Source organism: Nilaparvata lugens, chromosome X (assembly GCF_014356525.2).
Source record: "Nilaparvata lugens isolate BPH chromosome X, ASM1435652v1, whole genome shotgun sequence".
In the NCBI taxonomy this organism is placed as follows: domain Eukaryota; kingdom Metazoa; phylum Arthropoda; class Insecta; order Hemiptera; family Delphacidae; genus Nilaparvata; species Nilaparvata lugens.
This window is the reverse complement of record NC_052518.1, coordinates 1,157,843-1,176,756: the sequence shown is the minus strand read 5'-3', so window position 1 is coordinate 1,176,756 and position 18,914 is coordinate 1,157,843. Positions and strand designations below refer to the sequence as shown.

At 29.5% G+C, this 18,914-nt stretch overlaps 1 protein-coding gene across 1 annotated transcript; it reads left to right on the top strand.

The window, feature by feature from the left end:
- Nucleotides 1–1,220: 1,220 nt before the first annotated feature.
- LOC111045071 lies at nucleotides 1,221–16,766 on the top strand. Its single transcript, XM_022330377.2, has 5 exons — nucleotides 1,221–1,334; nucleotides 5,180–5,473; nucleotides 7,344–7,535; nucleotides 10,720–10,873; nucleotides 14,783–16,766. The coding sequence occupies exons 2-5, from the start codon at nucleotides 5,213–5,215 to the stop codon at nucleotides 14,800–14,802; spliced, it is 627 nt and encodes a 208-aa protein (XP_022186069.2). The 5' UTR covers nucleotides 1,221–1,334; nucleotides 5,180–5,212; the 3' UTR covers nucleotides 14,803–16,766.
- The last annotated feature ends 2,148 nt before the right edge of the window (nucleotides 16,767–18,914 follow it).

Below are 18,914 nucleotides of genomic sequence, written 5' to 3'. Positions count from 1 at the left end.
GGGTTTCTCCCACTAAGATATCTATATTTCTATAAAGTGTTGATGATCTTTTTCATTAGAAGTGGTAAACTTAATCCAGCTAGTAGCACTTATAGCTTGAGATCGACAGGGAACTGGATTCCACCCAGACCCTACAAAGAAATCTATCGAAGACACTACCTATATATCTCACCAAGAGTGTATAACATGTTACCCTTAAAATTGAAAAAGGTAAGCTTCAAGGTTAAATTGAAAGTCTGGTTATTAGAAACGAATGATGTTGAAGTCTTCTTACAAATTAACTTGAATCCTGATAGAAATAATTTTGTTAAAATAATTTTTTTAGACTCCGAAATCTACAGTTGATTCCAATGATGTATAATTTAAGTAAAAGACTGATTCTGAATAATATTGACAACACAAAATTAGTAAGTTGTAGCTCGACCAAGCACCGTCACCACAAAATAACAAATTAAATCAAACATTTAATATTTTAATGTAAATAATACATAAGTTTACCTCAGTTTATTATTATCTTTTTGTTCATATACAAATTATAAGTGTGTTTCTGGTTTATTTCTTTATGCTGGGACTCCCATATAGGCCTTTGCCTCGGGAGTACCTAATTATTTACTTTCAGATGTTTGTGTGTGTAGAAGTGATATTTTGTTGTTTTTTTTTCACGACATTAGCTATATACAGACTTTTGTATCACTTAACTATTCATACAGTGTAATTAATATTATTTTATATAATATTGTTTTTTGTTATTTTGTACACATCTTAATGGAAATAAAAATTATTATTATTATAATTCCTCTGAAATAAGATATCGTCAAAAACAAATTATTAACTAGCAGTTCGTCATGGTTAGTGAAATACATGAGTTTATTCTAATAATTAGATAGAGAATTCTATCGCAAGCATAATTTAACTTTAATTTTAATAAACTTTAACTTTTAATTTGTAATTTGAGTTCAATTTCTGTAAAATTAATCTTCTTAGCTTTTTCATGTTAACTGCACATCACAGGAGGAAGCAACAAGCGTTTATTGTCAAATCAATAAAATAAAATAAAATTGAAGAGAAAGTTTTCAATAGGTAGTAATAATTATTTGTTGAAACGACTGTTAGAACGCAGTTGCAGATTGATGAAACATGAAGGTAGATAAATCAATCTTATCAGTTGTTTTTCAGTGGCTGAGGCCTATTCAATCCCACGTTGATACCAATTTTATCTCTTTTTCATGTCGAAAAAGGTTTCCAGACAGGATTGGGAGGAACGAAGCACTGTCCACTGCCCAGTTGCTTCATTCTAGCTGCAGATCTGCCTCGAGTAGGAGCATTTTAATCCAGTAAGTATTCCTCTTCAAAACTTACTCCTTTTCCAAATTCTCTTTTGAAATATTTTCAATTGCCTTCTTTTAAAATCAATACTGACTACTATTATTTCCAAAATTCCGTTCAGGGTATTTTAAATGTCTACGAAGATGGAGATTTAACATATATTTTGAAATTGGTTTTCGAAAAATTCGTTAAATACTTGAAACTTTATATTTGTAGCGCACTTCAAATTTTTATCCAAACTATCCTCAATTGTCTAATTGTTAAAAACATAATTTTTAATCTTGAAAATTCCATATATTTATTAAAAAAGAAACAAACTTTTTGATGAGCCTGTGATGGTATTTTTTTATAATTTCAAAACTTCCTTTGGAAGTTTTGGATGAGAAAAATTCAAATTCTTCTAGCATTGCTTCAATTATTTTATAATATTCATTTAACACATTCTCATAACAATCAAAATTCATTGATAAACTCTAAAAGTGAACATAATAAATTAAACATGATTTTTAGACAAGAATTTCCCTGAAGATTGGAAACTAGACATGCAACATGCAACTTCTTGCTTAAATTACAATTTTTTTGAAAAATCAAGAATTCTTGTTGAGCTTCTTGTGATTATTTGTTATTTTTAAGTAAGCTATGTTCCTATCTAACTATTCTCTTCGCCATGTAGAAACGAATAATAAGTACCGTATGAATTAAGGAGAAAAAATAACAAATTCATATAAAACAGTGATAAGTAATGATTTTATAATTATTCCTGATTAGCATTAAAACCTTGACATCTTTGGATTTTTTAATAAATTCATTTGAAAATGGAATATGATAATCAAATAAATTTTAATAAAATTATATTTGAATCGACAAGTTGAAATCCAAATTGATTAATTAAAAATAACTAAAAACTAACTAAAGAACAATTTTCCAATAATATTTATTATGTTTTGTGAAAATCTCAAAATATGCCTGTTTATAAAAAGTTTATACCTTTTCTAGTTGGCGTAATTCATTTTTAAAAATTATTTTTTTTACTCTAATAATTTCTATAAACGGCTTTCTTTGTGTAGTGAGTTGAAAAAATTGATAGAATGATTCTCTCATAAATAGTTCTATATTTGGCTCGAAGTTGAGCAGTAACTCATGCCTATGCACAGGTTTTATACCAGTGTAGGCACATTTCCACGAAAAATTGTAAATTAGTTTTTAGTTTGTTACATTGTGAATCATTGGGTATGATATAATGATAGAATGACTCATTATTGTATTTTTTCTTCTGTATATCTTTTATATTCTAATTATTAAGCACTGTAATATTTGAAATCTTGCAAATATTGGAACACATTTTTGAATTGACTTGACTTGAATATCTTGTTGAAACATTTCCAGTTTACACGATTTTTTCTGTTTAAATTTTTTTCTCTTTTCCTATTATTTCTGATGTTTCTAGCAAAAAGTAGCTAACATTCTTTTAATATGATATTTAATCATCTGGTCAGTAGTAATTCATAAAATTAATATACTACCTACTTATAAGTAGCTTGATCATCTGGTCAGTAGTAATTCATAAAAAATATACTACCTACTTATAAGTAGCTTGAAATTCATTAACATTGACGAACTATTATCTTTATTCAGTTCATATTGCTACATTTAGCATCAACTTGCTAATGCAATAAGTAAGTACCCTTATTGTTTTTCGTTTTCTTTGTTTGCAATGTTTTTTGGAAAATAAAGTTCAAAAGTTCAAAGTTCAAAGTTCATATATTTCCAGCTTATTTGACAATACAAAAAATTACATACACTATTTTTTCTTAAAACATACTTTTTAACTCACCGTTTGCTCCCTTATGAACATTTTCTGTAGCTAAAACTGATGTTGAGTTCCCTATTAATTAATCCTCATTCTTAGATTTATATTGAAATTCATTGAAGATTTCATTATATATTGTAATTAATTTATTACCGTTAGTTTAGTGGCCAGTCTTATAAGATTATTTAATCTACCATGAAATTCTATCAGTAGGATAAATAAAAAAATTATACAGAACTTATTGACCCTCGAACAGGCCTAACAGCTCTATGTGGGAAAATATTATTCCATTAATAATTAGGGTACAGTATCTTTGCTAAGCAGTGCAGTTGTACTCATGTTAACTATATAGCCTAAAACTATTTATTCACATCAATATATATTTTTTCTTATAAAAATGACAAGATTTATTACCTACTACTATTAAGGTATTATATAAACTTATATTATATTAATCCAAATACCATGATTTACCGCTGTTTTATGTTTATGCTGCAAGCATTATTGTCCCATGTTTAAAATGTTAAAATCATGTATAATTTTGACGAAACAAACTCAATTTAATTAATTATTGTCATTTTAAAACATCAATGACTTTTTTCAAATCAACTTCTATTATTACCGTACAATAGAAATTAATGAAATTAACTACAATGATTTGAAGTTTAAAAACTAGTGGTTGTTAATTCAATGCATTAAAAGTGAATAAATATTATTTGAAGTTCGTAGTGGAATTCAAAATAACTGACGAATTCTATGATTTGTCATTTTCACTCGATTTACTGAAATGTAGTCGATATTTTACTTCAAACAATGCATAATTACTTTCAATTAATAAAGAAATAATTTTATATTACCTTTTTACAAAACTTTTTCTTATAAAATACAACTATTTTGATATTTTCCGACTTATCATTGTGAATGATTTTAATTTGTGACACTACTAATCCAACACTTTAATGTGTACTAGATAGTGAAAAATCATCAATCTTTTGCTTTTTTTTTTTATTTTTATAATTACAAAATATTAGTTTGCTGGTAAAATGAATTTTAGTATCTGTGAAACACCGCCGCCTTAGAGTGACTATCTAATTTTTCATAATATATATTAATATATCATTTAATTTTCATATACTATATGGATGGATAATTAACGTTTGAGACTCCCGATCACTTATATTGTATTTTTTATTTAGTATTATCCTTAATTCTGAATAAGATTAATATCTTTTGATGCTTACTTACTATAGAGTATCAAGTTTATTTTATTTTAAATTTAATTTAGTTTTATGATTTGAAGTTTTTGAGTTTCCATTTTTTTCCAATTCCCATTAACCCTATACCACCCTATTAATCATCCTTAGTTTCATCTAATACCCCATACTCCTTTTTAAATTCCTAAACTCCCAGTTCCATGAAAAAAATTTTTCTTTAGTTTATTTTTTAAGTTAGCATTCATTCTATTTATGTATTTTATTATTTGTAGGCACCTGCTGTAAAATCTTTTAGGTTTAGCGGGACCAATTTTGTAATGCATTTTACTGAATAAAATGATTGATTGATTGATTGATTGAACTAGGTACTTTCGGCTTTCAAGCCATTTTCAAGTTTTTTTCCAAAGTGAACTATTCACTTGAATAAAATAATAGTATAACACTAATATAAGAATATAGTATAATATAAATATAAAAATTTGAAAACGGCTTGAAAGCCGAAACTAGTTGTATTTTATGTAAAAAGTTTTGGAAAAAAGGGTACTATGAAATTATTTCATTATTAATTAACAATTGAAGTAGCCCTATTGGAAAACTTTATTATAAATAAGTTACTTATTTCTTAAGTAATTGAATAATTAATAAGTAATTATTTCGATGTAGGGTGAAAATCATAAAAGTTCAAATCGCAGTTCGTATTTGAGAAGTTCACATAACTTTGCGATTTTTATTCTCAGGTTTTCAATTACTGTTCATATTGTTTGAAAAATTACTGTTCATTTATTGTTTAATCGAAAAATTTACATCGTTTCACGATTTCTATCCTCAGGTTTTATACGTAAAGATTTGAAAGCAATTCAAAATGAGCTCTAACAATGGTGCATCGGCTAAGAGACAGGATGATGACGTCATTGAGCCGCAAGCTACTGAAAAAGCTATTAAGGAAACAAATATATGGTCTCAAACATCTGGTGTTAGCGCACCTCCAGCTAGACTTCCCTCACCTCCGCCGTATTCGACCGGGGACGGAGCTCAACTGGATTTTTTTAACAAAGTATATCGAGATTTGCCAATCATTTCAAAGCCGCTTGATGTGACAACCTGTGTCTACAGAGTGATCAAGGTATGCTAACTGTTTTCAAGTTAATTTTTTTCACATAATATGTAGAACAAACATATGTTCATGTTCCTCAAATAATGATCATATTCGTCATAATAATTATTCAAATATAATTTTAAATTTATACTCTGGTATTCTTTATTCAAATGAATAAACAATAAACAAATAGATCCCAAAAAGCGAATACAATAATTATAGTTTTCCAATATCTAATTTATGTTCCCTATGTGTTCTTGGAAATTAGAAAGTATCAAGTTATAATTGATAAAATTATGATGATATAGCGCGCTAGTCTATTCTACACAAGGAGAATAGCTCTGACAGAAATCGGATCTACCAATAAGGCATGCAGTTATATTTAAAAAAATGGATTAAATATAAGGAACAATCAAGTAATTATTGTAGCTTATATTGCGATGATATTCAGCTATAGAAGTGAAATATGGCTTAAATATTATTTTTCAAGATCATATTTGAATGATAAAGCCTTTCGCCATAGAATAAACAATCTTAGGTTTTCTTGGGGTATAGTTTTCTTAGGTATATGTTTTTCTGCTTGTGCACACCACTGCGTGCAGAGACGCTTGACGCTTGATGTGGTTAAAGGCTAAAAAAATATTTCTCAAAAATTGATATTTTGAGGATTTTTTGTTTTATACAATCAACAATACCATGAGGAATTTATCCTCAAAATTTCATCAATTCATTTCTTACCGAATTTCAAATGATCCGCCCCAAAAATTTAAACTTTTAAGGGCTTATATCTCAAAAAAAATTATTTGAAAAAAATTCTGAGAAAGCATGTTTGTTTTGATAGCTTTTGATATTATACAAATCGAGAAACTTTCAGAAATATCACCAGTAAAAAGTTTTTTTTTCAGCCTGTTGCACAGACTAAATATCAGTGAGCTTTACCGCATTGAGATTTATTATTCCTTATAACTTCTCTAATGGGACTATTTATACTACTATTGCATGTTCCATTGGTGCCTCTTCTTTCTCTATCTTTAAATGGAATAAATTTTCGAATAGTATGTAAAATACTGATTGAAAAATTAAATTGTTAATATCATGTAACAACTTGAGGCCTGTTTATAATGGTTGGCCGTATTTAATGTTTATATTTAATACCTATTCAATGTTTATAAACCAGTACCCTTTTCCCATACTATTTTTTTAGGGACACGACCAAATCCTGTCCTACAAAAAGGAATTTCTCTCCTTTTCACAGCAAAGAGTACTAGTTTATTAAATTAAAAATCAACGGTTGATAATGAAACACTGAATATTCTCATTCAGTCATGTAAGTCATAATAATTATATTATTTCATGATCAATGATTGACTTTATATACTGTTGTTGGTGAGATATAGTGATATACATAATGATACACTGAAATATTGTCTGAAGATGACACCATTGGTGTTGAAACATGCATGTAATTTTAAAAAAAATTGTGATATTTCTAGGCAACATTCCAGTGTATCATTATGGATAAATATCACTATATCCCACCAATAACACTATCTGAAGTCAACCACATTGATCATGAAATAATATAATTATTATGACTTGCATGACTGAATTATAGCATTTCTAATGACTCACTGAAGTCTTCATACTTTACAATTTACCAAATATAATGGTGGCTATAAAAAATTAGAATTATTCTCTTTTTCTATTTCGTTGTTGATTATCCATCTTGTTTTCACTGATATTATTACTATTGTATTTTTATATAACTTTAAAGTGAAAAACACTCACATTCTTTGGTGTGGCGACCGTTTCGTGCTGGTGTTGCACATTTTCAAGCCAAACAGAAATTTTTATATTTTTTCATTTGCAAATGATTTTAAACTTTTGTCTTCTACAGAACTCAAACTGTCTCTCGACTTGCGTCTTCGATGCAGCGGAAAGGACAGTGGGCTGTCTGAAAAGCACCGCGAATGAAAAAATCAATTATATCGTGAACCCAAAATTCATCAAGGATGTTGATAATGGGTTATGCCAAACCCTTGATTGTGTGGAATACAATGTTCCATGCATCAAATTTGATCCATTTAAGGTGAGTGAAAGCTTAATTTTAGAAAGTTATTATCAACTTTTGAATTGAATTGAATTGAATTGAAAATTTCTTTATTCATAAAAATGCACAAAATACATCTGAACAGTGTCAAATTACAACAAGAATTATTAATATCGTCACAAATTCATCCTTTACACATACAGAAGTCAAAAATTTTGATAAAAAACAAGATTCTGAAATCTTACAGTCAAATTGACATACTCCTGCAAAGAGTATAGGGATAGTCCCACCAAATATTCCTTCATTTTTTTTGTAGGTATTCAACCTCCTCTATTTCTTTCAACTCTCTAGGAAGTATATTGAAAAATTACTTTCGTTCATATCTGTCTGTAAATTACACGCAATTTTTGACCACTTCATGACTAGCTAGAGACGTGGAATTTTCAGACTAGAACTCATTGACAATGCACTGCTCTTTCGCCTTGGAAATTAATTCACCCATTCGTCCTTTTTGATGATAACAAGATTTCATTAGAAATACATGAGAAAGTATCTGTAGTGAGCTATCATTGTCTTGGAAATCAATCCATCTCATTCATTCATTTATCCATCTTGAGAATATCATTAAAAAAATTAAATCAAACAATTAAAAGATTAATTATTACTATCACATTGGGAGTGTACTTTTCTATTCTTCAATGATGAGAATATAAAAATGCCCCATTTACAATTTCAGATTTAATTTCTGGTTATTAGAAATGCATAAGAAAAATATATGTAGTAAGTTATCATTACAATTCACATGGACGATAATGACACAAGATTATGATCATCAGCTATTTATTATAATCAATTGAATTGAGAAGAGACAAGAAATATCAGTTTCCTGAGATTCTATTGTCTCCCATGATACGCACAAATTTATCGTAACTCTTGAATGATCATGACAGAGTTTGTCAAATCTGGCATGATCATGCAGAGTTTGATCATGACAGATTTGACAAACTCTGCATGATCATGCCAGATTTGACAAACTCTGCATGATCATGCCAGATTTGACAAACTCTGTCATGCTGAATTAGATAGTTGCGTTCATACTCTCAAGTAAGTTCGAATAAAACTGATGTTTTATTCAGATGCGCATTTCACAGTAAATAATATTTTCCCTGGTTTGTCAAAAAAATAATGTCCTGATGTTATGCGCTCAATATAATCTAGAAATATCAGGGTAATTATAAAATTGGTGACAGAATCAATTCAACAATTCAGTTTATTAAGAGATCTTGATAGGAACCTTTAAAATTATTTTCTTCTTCTTCCTTTTGATTGGCAGAAAAGCGTTGGGTTTTAAAAGTTGAAAACATTTTAGATCTTATTCAAGTTGAAATTTTTGAATGTCGTAAAAATCATAAATTTTCTCCTGGTTTGTCAAAAAAATGATGTCCTAATGTTATGCGCTCAATATAATCTAGAAATATCAGGGTAATTATAAAATTGGTGACAGAATCAATTTAACAATTCAGTTTATTAAGAGATCTTAATAAAACCTTTAAAATTATTCTCTTCTTCTTTTTGATTGGCAGAAAATAGTTTGGGTTTAAAAGATGAAAAACATTTTAGATCTTATTCAAGTTGAAGTTTTTGAATGTCGTCATTATCATAGATAATGATTATGATATAATTCATTATTAATTCCCATGGTAAAGGTAATTTATGTTCCAAGTTTCAAGCTGATTTTTTGTTGAATGAAGCCAATCACTGTCGTCTACTGTCTATTATTACTTTTACTGTTTTGTACTTAATTACTGTTTTGTTGGGGTGAGAGTGTGAGAACAGCACAGTATGAGAGACTACCAGTGTCACATAGCTTCAACAAAAACGACTAACAAGCACTATTGTCTTGAGTGAACAGTTACATTTGAATCATATACGCCCTATACCATGGGCTATCTTCTTATGCTATATTTTCTTTATGGTTATATCTAGCTATTTGAGTCAACCATCGTGATTTCATAATTAAGTTAGGAATATAACTATATTTATAACAGTCAGTTATAGACCTTCTATCATCATACTTTGTGATTGAAAAGTCACCGGTCAAATAAGTAACACTCAAAGGTGATAATTAATGAAATAAAATTAATTTTTAAAAGCTACTATTTACAACGATGCAAATGTTCTAACTCTAACATTTCTTCCTCTTCCTCAGGACCAAGCTGCGCTAGTCTAAGGGCCAAGCCACACAAAGCATTTTTTCAGGCATTTTCAGAATAGCAGGCAGGGCAGAAAGCTCTCTGATTGGCTGATTGGGTTGGCGTTCGGGAATCAGATTATAATCAACCAATTGGAGAGCTTCCTGCCCTGCCGACTCGTTTGAAAACGCCTGGAAAACGCTTAGTGTGGCTTGAGATTGAATCAACTTTGAGTGGGGTCTATACAAGATGTTGAAATAATTATATTAAATAGTCTAGTTAATACACAACCAATTTCCAAAGCAATTATTTTTAGTCATCTTTCAAGTTTTATTCTGATAATAATTATCACCGTTTTGTCTTGTGTGAAGATTGGAACAAAAGATTTATTCTATAATGATAATTTTTCATCTGTCAATCGATTACAATGATATTTTTAATTTATAATTTTTGAGATGATTGAGTTATGATATGTAAATATTTCTATTGATATTTATTCCATCTTGTTTCTATATCTTCCATTTCATTCAGTGTTAGGAACCTGAATATCAAAACCAAATATCATATTGTTATTCTTACATAATAGGTACTATTTTGAAAAAAAACAGTTTTATTTTCGCCACATTCATCAAGCCTAATAAAGTAATAAATGTGGAAATTATTAGACTAAATTCATCAAGCCTAATAAATGTGAAAATCATTTGAAAATTTGAAAAACACAGATTTATTTTTGCCACATTCATCAAGCCTAATAAATGTGAAAACTATTAGACTAAATTTCACATTCATCAAGCCTAATAAATGTGAAAATTATGAGACTAAATTTGAAAACTCAGTTTTACATCCACATTTATTAGACTTGATGGATGTGGCAGAAATAAAACTGTTTTTCCAATTATGGAGAAATTACACAATATCAGTTCTTATTCAACAAATTTTATCATTATTATTATTTTATTAAACGAAAGTCCAAATAATCATTATTTTATTTCAATAGAACAATATCAAATGATATAATTTATTTGTTGCAGATGTTCCTATATGTGTGCTCAGGAAGGTGTGCACTGAATTGCGTGTGTCAGTCAATAGATTTCACTTTTGAAACAGTCCGAAAAATACTAAGTACGCTGCTTTGTAAGAAGAATAGGGAAACACAGTCTGCAATAGAAGCAGCAGTTGCTGATGGTTAGTTGCACTTTGTTGAGTTCATAACCATTTTTCACACTTTAAATTTAAATCTCTAAATAAAATCGTGTGTAGATGTTTCTGGAGCTACAATTGAATACTTTAACTCAGGGATCTTGTTCTCATTACTGTAGATACTCTAATACTATAGATTTGAATAGAAATAATCAAATCCCAATCAACTAGGAGAAAAATGAATGCTTTCTTGAAAGATGGTTGCAGATTTTCCTTTCTTGCACAACTTACTTGACTATTAATTATAGTATTCGAAAATAACGTTTCAGTTGATAAGACGATGCTCTTTCATGTTTATGGATCAATGCATTCTTCCGACTCAATCCTTCTTTCATGTATCATTGTAACATTGCACATAGAATGGTATGTTTCTTTGTAATAAAATTATATTTATTTCATTTAAGGCTGTTAGGTACACTTTTTTTATTTAAATTGGATAATCTTTAACGATGAAACGATGGTTTCTCTCCATATGCATTCTCTATATCCTTCTTTGGTTTAAACTTGAATACAGTAATACGATATTTACGAGTTTATGATAATTGTATTAAACTTTCACAATATTGTACCAATAAAAAGGCGAGAGATTTATTAATAGATCCATTACAAATCGTTTCACTGAGTCTAGCTTATATTCCTATGACTAGGTGTGAAATTCGAGCAAATGAGAATGTTTTTATAATCAATCTATTCACAATAATAAGTTTAATATGATTACAATATACACCTCTGTCTCATTTGCCAAGAAAACGTCTCAATTCAGGGTTTAAAATATACATTTTTGGAGAGATCTGATAATCTAATGAATGATAGCTGGATATACATTGTGAGAAAAAATCTTGTGATCATGGGGGGTAGTCCTTGTCCCATAGCCGTTAAGGCAGCTCGGTACCCTTTTTTTATTTAAATTGGATAATCTTTTTCAATATAATTGTTAAGATCAATAAAATTAATAAAACAATATAAAAATCTTAAAGCACCCTTTATTTTTAAAAAAACATTAAAATATTTGAACAAATCATTGTTAAGATCATTATAAGAGTGATAAAAAGTGGCAACTGAAATTTTTAAGTGGTCTAATAAGCGAGTTATGGGTTGTTGAAGTGCTAACTCCGTTTTCTTTCCAGACCATAAACGGTTTCGAATTTTCCATTGTAGTTTTTTTTTAATACATTCAGTATAGCATTGGCTTTGTTCTAATATGCGGGTTTCGCGATTTATGCCAAAATAAACAAGTAATCGAATTTACAAAAAATGTTACTTTTTATTTATGAACAGTATAGGGGAATAAAATGTTTTAGTATGGAAAGATACATTTTTTGAATTTCTAAGAGAGGTTCGAAACCGTTTATGATCTGGAAAGAAAACGGAGTTAGCACTTCAACAACCCATAACTCGCTTATTAGACCACTTAAAAATTTCAGTTGCCACTTTTTCTCACTCTTATAATGATCTTAACGATGATTTGTTGAAATATTTTAAAGTTTTTTAAAAATAAAGGATGCTTTAAGATTTTTATATTGTTTTATTAATTTTATTGATCTTAACAATTATATTGAAAAAGATTATCCAATTTAAATAAAAAAAGGGTACCGAGCTGCCTTAACGGCTATGGGACAAGGACTACCCCCATGATCACAAGATTTTTTCTCACAATGTATATCCAGCTATCATTCATTAGATTATCAGATCTCTCCAAAAATGTATATTTTAAACCCTAAATTGAGACGTTTTCTTGACAATGAGACAATAGGTGTATATTGTAATCATTTTAAACTTATTGTGAATTTAAAGATTGATTATAAAAACATTCTCATTCGCTCAAATCATAAACACATTAAGACCTAGTCATAGGAATATAAGCTATAGTGAGGTCCACGTTTATAATGACAGTATTTGATCAACTTTGGTTTTGCTATCCTTGCCTATCAATCGACAAATCCGGTGGTACTATCCTTTTCTAGGTCCACAACGATGCCAATTAGGTTTTTGACAGTGTAGAAATATAATTAATTAATTCAGAGAATCGGCATCGCTATTCTTCTATCTTTATCCACTGCCATTATAACGTGGACCTCACTATAGACTTAGTGAAACTATTTGTAATGAATCTATTAATAAATCTCTCGCCTTTTTATTGGTGAAATTTTAATACAATTACAGTTGTGTTGTGAGTGATGTTGTGGTACTTTTCCATAATGAAAACACAAATTTGAAATTGTCAACCACTTTTTCTGTATATATTATAATAATTTATAATAATAAAAAGTGGTTGACAATTTCAAATTTGTGTTTTCATTTAATACAATTACCATAAACTCGTGAATATCGTATTACTGTATTAAAGTTCAAACTAAAGAAGGTTATAGAGAATGCATATGGAGAGAAACTATCGTTCAAAAAATCAAATCAAATCAATTTATTTTCCATTTTTACAGTATATACAGAGCATAAAATTACCATAGTTAAGGAAATAATTACAAGATAACTAAAAAATCACAACCATACCCTAAAGAGCATTACAAGAAATCATTATTATCGAAAATAATCCCAAAGGTTACAAAAACCTGTTTAAGCAGAAAAAATGAAGTGTTACAGTTAAAAAATAAAACTAAAAAAGGAAGATTCTAGCTTTATGCGTCCTATTCACTTTACATAAATCATAATAGGTGTATTTTCAACGATAGTATCTGAAAATAATTTCGAGTTGCATGGCTACAAAACAACGTTAGCTGATAAAAACCTTTCTATCAGACAAATCTAGTCTCACATTATCACATTTACAGATAATAATTGAAACGCGATGCTATAATTACTTTTTATTGAAGTTGCTTTCCATGACGAAACACTATATAATAACTTTGTTGAAGTTCTGACACTGTGTTACTAGTAAATATTTGAAAAAACACTTACTTTTGATTGGAGTCTTGAGGAATGCATTTCACTCCTGAAGAGGCTGATGAAGCTCCTCTTCAGGAGTGAAATGCATTCCTCAATACTCCAATCAAAAGTAAGTGTTTTTTCAATATTTACTAGTAACACAGTATCAGAACTTCAACAAAGTTATTACTTTTTAATTGAACTCACTACTGGCGCTCAAGTGTTACTTTTGCCAGTAGAGCCACAAATTTTATTATTACTTTGCTTAATATTATCACATGATCCTGTTAATTATATTGTACTGTATACTTCTAAAATTTTGTAATTTTATTATTGTTATTATTTTGTGATTGTAGAAATGTCTGTAAATTATTTGCCAAATAAATTTCAATTTCAATCTTAGATAGAAATAGAATTATGATATATTGATTGACTTACTTGTGAATATTTTGTAAAATTACGCTTGAGAATAGTTTGCCACATAAACATTTTATATTATTTTAATCAATGAAAAAACACATATGGGTACCAGTACATCATAAAATGTTAACAATTAATAAATACTGTGGAAGTTATCGCGAATAAACTTGAGTAGAATCTATATACATTTGCCAATTCTTTTCCAAATAAATATCTTACTAAGTCCATCATAAGATGCTAACAATTAATATAAAATGTGAAAATTACCGCGAATAAACTTGAGTAGGATATTTGCCATTTCTTTACCAAATAAATATCTTATTTTATTTATGTTTTTTTTCTATTGGTCAATACTATAGCCATCTAGTCTAAAGACTAATCTTTCTATCCTAAATTACTACTTGAAAAATTGAACAGTGAATTTCTCATTAGGAACTCTTACTGCTATTGTTTAATTAATATGTACACTTATTGACTGCACTATAGTAGCTAGATTCACTCAATCACTGCTCTGCTCTTTCACTGCTCTTTTTATTTATGTGAGTAAAATTTATTTGTCCAAAGTTTGTTCAATTTTATAAATGTCTTTTTCAGCGCTACCTACTCGGACCTGAACATTGGGTGGACAGAGTAATCCAAGCAGCATGCAGCTAGAACCTGGCTTCAACATTCCTAATGTAGAGTGGTCGTTGAACTAATGAATTAAGTGTAATTATAATTGTATCACTTCAATGTTATTTTATCATGAAGTTTTTAATGAAAATATTGAATGTGAGCCTTGAAAGTTTTATCTTTCTAATTTGTTGAAACCATTGTAAGAGAAATTTCAAGTGTCATATCGTCAGGGCTGGTGCAAAATACATGCGGGCAACTAAAGGATAAAACTTTCAATTTTGCGGAAATTTTAAAAGTACTGTATTTATTTAGCGCCACCAGCAAGCGGCGTCGCGGCCATGATAAGAATAACATTTTTAATTTGGTAGAAAAAATGGTACATATGTTTAGCTAGTATATGTTAGCTCCATGATAAATCATTTTATTCATAGCCAAAAAACAATAATTTGGAACAGTGTGTACTTCATACTTCACGAGCCTTCATATGGGGTTTCCCTCCTTCAGTCGTCTCCTCTACAAAATCCTGTCCATCTTCTCTCCGCGTTTCCAACCCTTCTCCTTCCACTCTGTCTCCCCACCTCATCCTAGGCCTTCCTCGCCCTCCCGTCCCATCCACATCCAAATCCTGCACCCTCCGTCCCACCTCATCCTGGCCTCCTGCATCTTCCATCCCAATCTATCCCTAAAAAAATATCCCTAGACTTATCCCTTTCGGTTTGAAAAATCCCTTGAAGTGAGACCACTGCTGAGCTCCCTAGCTAGAGCCCGACCGCTAGTTATGTAAATAGGCTGGTGGCGCCAAATCCGCCACTAAAAATTCTCCTTGCACCGACCCTAGCAGCTAGAACCTGGCTTCAAAGTTCCTAAATGTAGAGTGTATTAATAGTTCAACTATTAATAGTGACAATACCAAGTATCGTTTATTTCCGGAGAGGCCGGTACCTTGTCTGTAGCAGTCATACGCTAAAATTTATGTCCATTTATAAGCTATTTCTCAAAGGAGTTCAGAATAGTCAAATTTTCAGCAATAGCCGAAAAGCTAAAATTAATAATACTCAGAGAGTAAGTCAAAGTAATCTCTAAAGAAAAAGAGTGTTCTCAGTCAGTCAAAATACAAGAAAAGTTATGCAAAAAAGTGTTCTCAGTCAGTCAACATACAAGAAAAGTTATGCAACATAATCAGGAAACAGGGGGTACGACATGGCACAGGTCACAATCCCCTGAAACAAACACACACAAGAACACAAGCAAAAATTTTCGCCCTGACTTTCCAAATTACAAAACACAGCATATTTCAAGATCATAAAGCAGATACACTGGTACATGGTTAGATGATTAGAGTAAACAAGCATGTAACTCACCTTTTCATTCTATATCTCTCCGCCGCCATGTGCGGCGACATATCATGGTCAGAAGTTTCAGGAGTAACTGGTTAAAAGGTTAGACAATAGAAATGCAGTCGGAGGACGACAGATGGGCATGAGACGGGGACCGCCAGAACACCACGTAATCATAATTGTAATAATTGTCATAATCATTAAGTGTAATCATAATTGTACCAGGTCAATGATATTTTATCATAAAGTTTTTAATTGGAATATTAATTGTGATTAAATGCTTGTCAATCATGATGAACGCCTGTGATAGAGAAATGTACATTGTAGCCTACAAGCTTTGTTGAAAATTAGATTAGTGTTTTTGTAAACTATGTATTGTCCTCCATCAATGTGATATTAATCGTTATTGAAGCGGCTTTAGAAAACACATGATTATAATGGAAATGTTTTATAAATGTAGCCTTAATTGAATGTTGTTTTTAAAATGTAAAAACATTATGAAACATTTAATGTTTCATTTGAAATCTTGAATGTCAATTTATTGGAATGTTTTAGCGCACGTACATGATTCAAGAATGTTTGAATAGTGAATGATATTTTTGATAAATAAACACTATCCCACATTATACCGTTGTTGAGATTATTGCGAATCCTTCTAGAAATTTCATCAATTTTAAGTTCAGTTACATTCAAAATTTTGACCAAGCTCTACTATTAATACTAAAGAATATTTGTTATTAGTAATACGTTGTTGGTTATCCATCTTGTTTTCACCAATATAATTACTATTATATATCAGATAACTTTAAAGTGAAAAAGAGTGATAAAATAATCGAGTGTTTTTCACTTTTAAGTTATATAATAATACAATACTAAATTCAAAATTTCTAGCTAATATATATTCTTGGACAGAACTTTGAACTTTAAATTTCTAGATCATATTTATTTTTGGACAGAAATTGAACTTTAACTTTCCTCAGTAAGAACATAACCAATTTTTTCGGACATTTCATTATTTATCAAAATTTGGGAACAGAATAGTTTTGGGCGATGCCTATCGTTCTATCCCGATCATATTCATATGATTTGTAATTGTATCAACGAATAAATAAATAAATAATAGTAATTATTAGAAATACTTGAGATAATTAGAAACTCTACTATTAATGAGTGTAGGCTATCACAAAAATGTATTTTCAATTAAAATTATTGTCTGTGGATAACTTTCAGTTGCAGTTGTAATAAAAGAGTAGAATATTTCAATTTTACTCTGTATTAGAGAACTCTTGAATCAGAATTGAAATTGATATTTAGTTAGAATTAAAAAAGAAAAAAATTGAAATCCAGAATTGATTCATTAGGGCAATATTGTTAACTGACTTGAAAAGCCTCTATATTATTCAGCATCATGCATTTTTTTTAGAAACTAGGTAGTAGTGTCTTGTAGTGTCTTAGTAGTGTCTTAGCATCTATTATAACTTAATTCACATTAAAAGGGTACCGTACCTATATTTGAAGTGAGTACTTGAAATTATTATTTACTGTAACTTATACGCTACCCTATATTTATTTTTTATACATGTTTTAGGAAAGAATATTATGATCACCCCGACACATATTATTATAGTGGGGTATCATAATTAGAACTGAGTTAAGTATTTGCAATTTTGTATGTATAATATAACAACTATGTATATGTTTTGTCAATAAACTCCTCTGGTTGCAATTCATTGGCTATCAGAGAAATTATTATTTAGTATGGCACATTATGTGAACAAATACGACTCAAAAGAATCAATTATAGTGTCCGAAAATGAGTAAAAATAGAAAAATTATGTTTGTCGAGAATCGTATAGCATTGGAATTTAAAAAAAAAGAAACACCAAACAGGAATCTAATTTAAGAATTATTAAATTACTTGCTTTATATTGCTCTTATTATTTCTATGAGCCAGAACATGCATCCACTAAAAATCAAATTAATTACGGTACCGAATATCTTTCTGAAAGTCGAAGCTCTATTTGGTATTTTTGTACCAAATAAACCTTATTCTCAAAATTTTATTTAGAAGCTTTAATTGGTATATTTTTTGGTATCTGCACTGTGAAGAGGATCGACCTCCGAGCCCACCCCCTTTAACAAGGTTAAATATTTGGTCAAAGATCTTTGACCAACGTTTAGCAAAGATATTTTTTAACCATTTGACCCTCTATAGTTACACTATAAAATATTTGATAAAAGATGACCTAGCTATATTACAAATTACACCATAAAAGAGGTTGTTGATCAAATGAGATATCTGACTAAATATGGGGCATTGACCAGCAACGTAAATATATATATCAAGGTGAGTTATATACCGGTAGGTAAGCTTATGAACCGTACTTTATTCAATATAGATAAGATAAGATATTTATTAAGCCATAAACAATACAAGAAAGTACAGGCCAAGTCAATATTTACAATAATTTAAAAAGTCAAAAGACAATATTTACAATAAATTGTAAAACAATACACAAAATCTATAAAAAGATATCACAAAAACTTAACATATATCGTCAGAATAATTCAAAATAGCCTAAAGAATGTCATATGAATAAGCATGTCACAGCCAGCAATCCAACCACGTGTATTAAATACTACAGACATTATGAAATAAACAATATTTATCTATCAGTGAGGAACTCTTCCACACTATAATATGCTTTCTCCGCAAGAAAAGTATACACATCTTTTTTAAAAGTTGCAGATGACATGGACAGAGATCTAGGTAG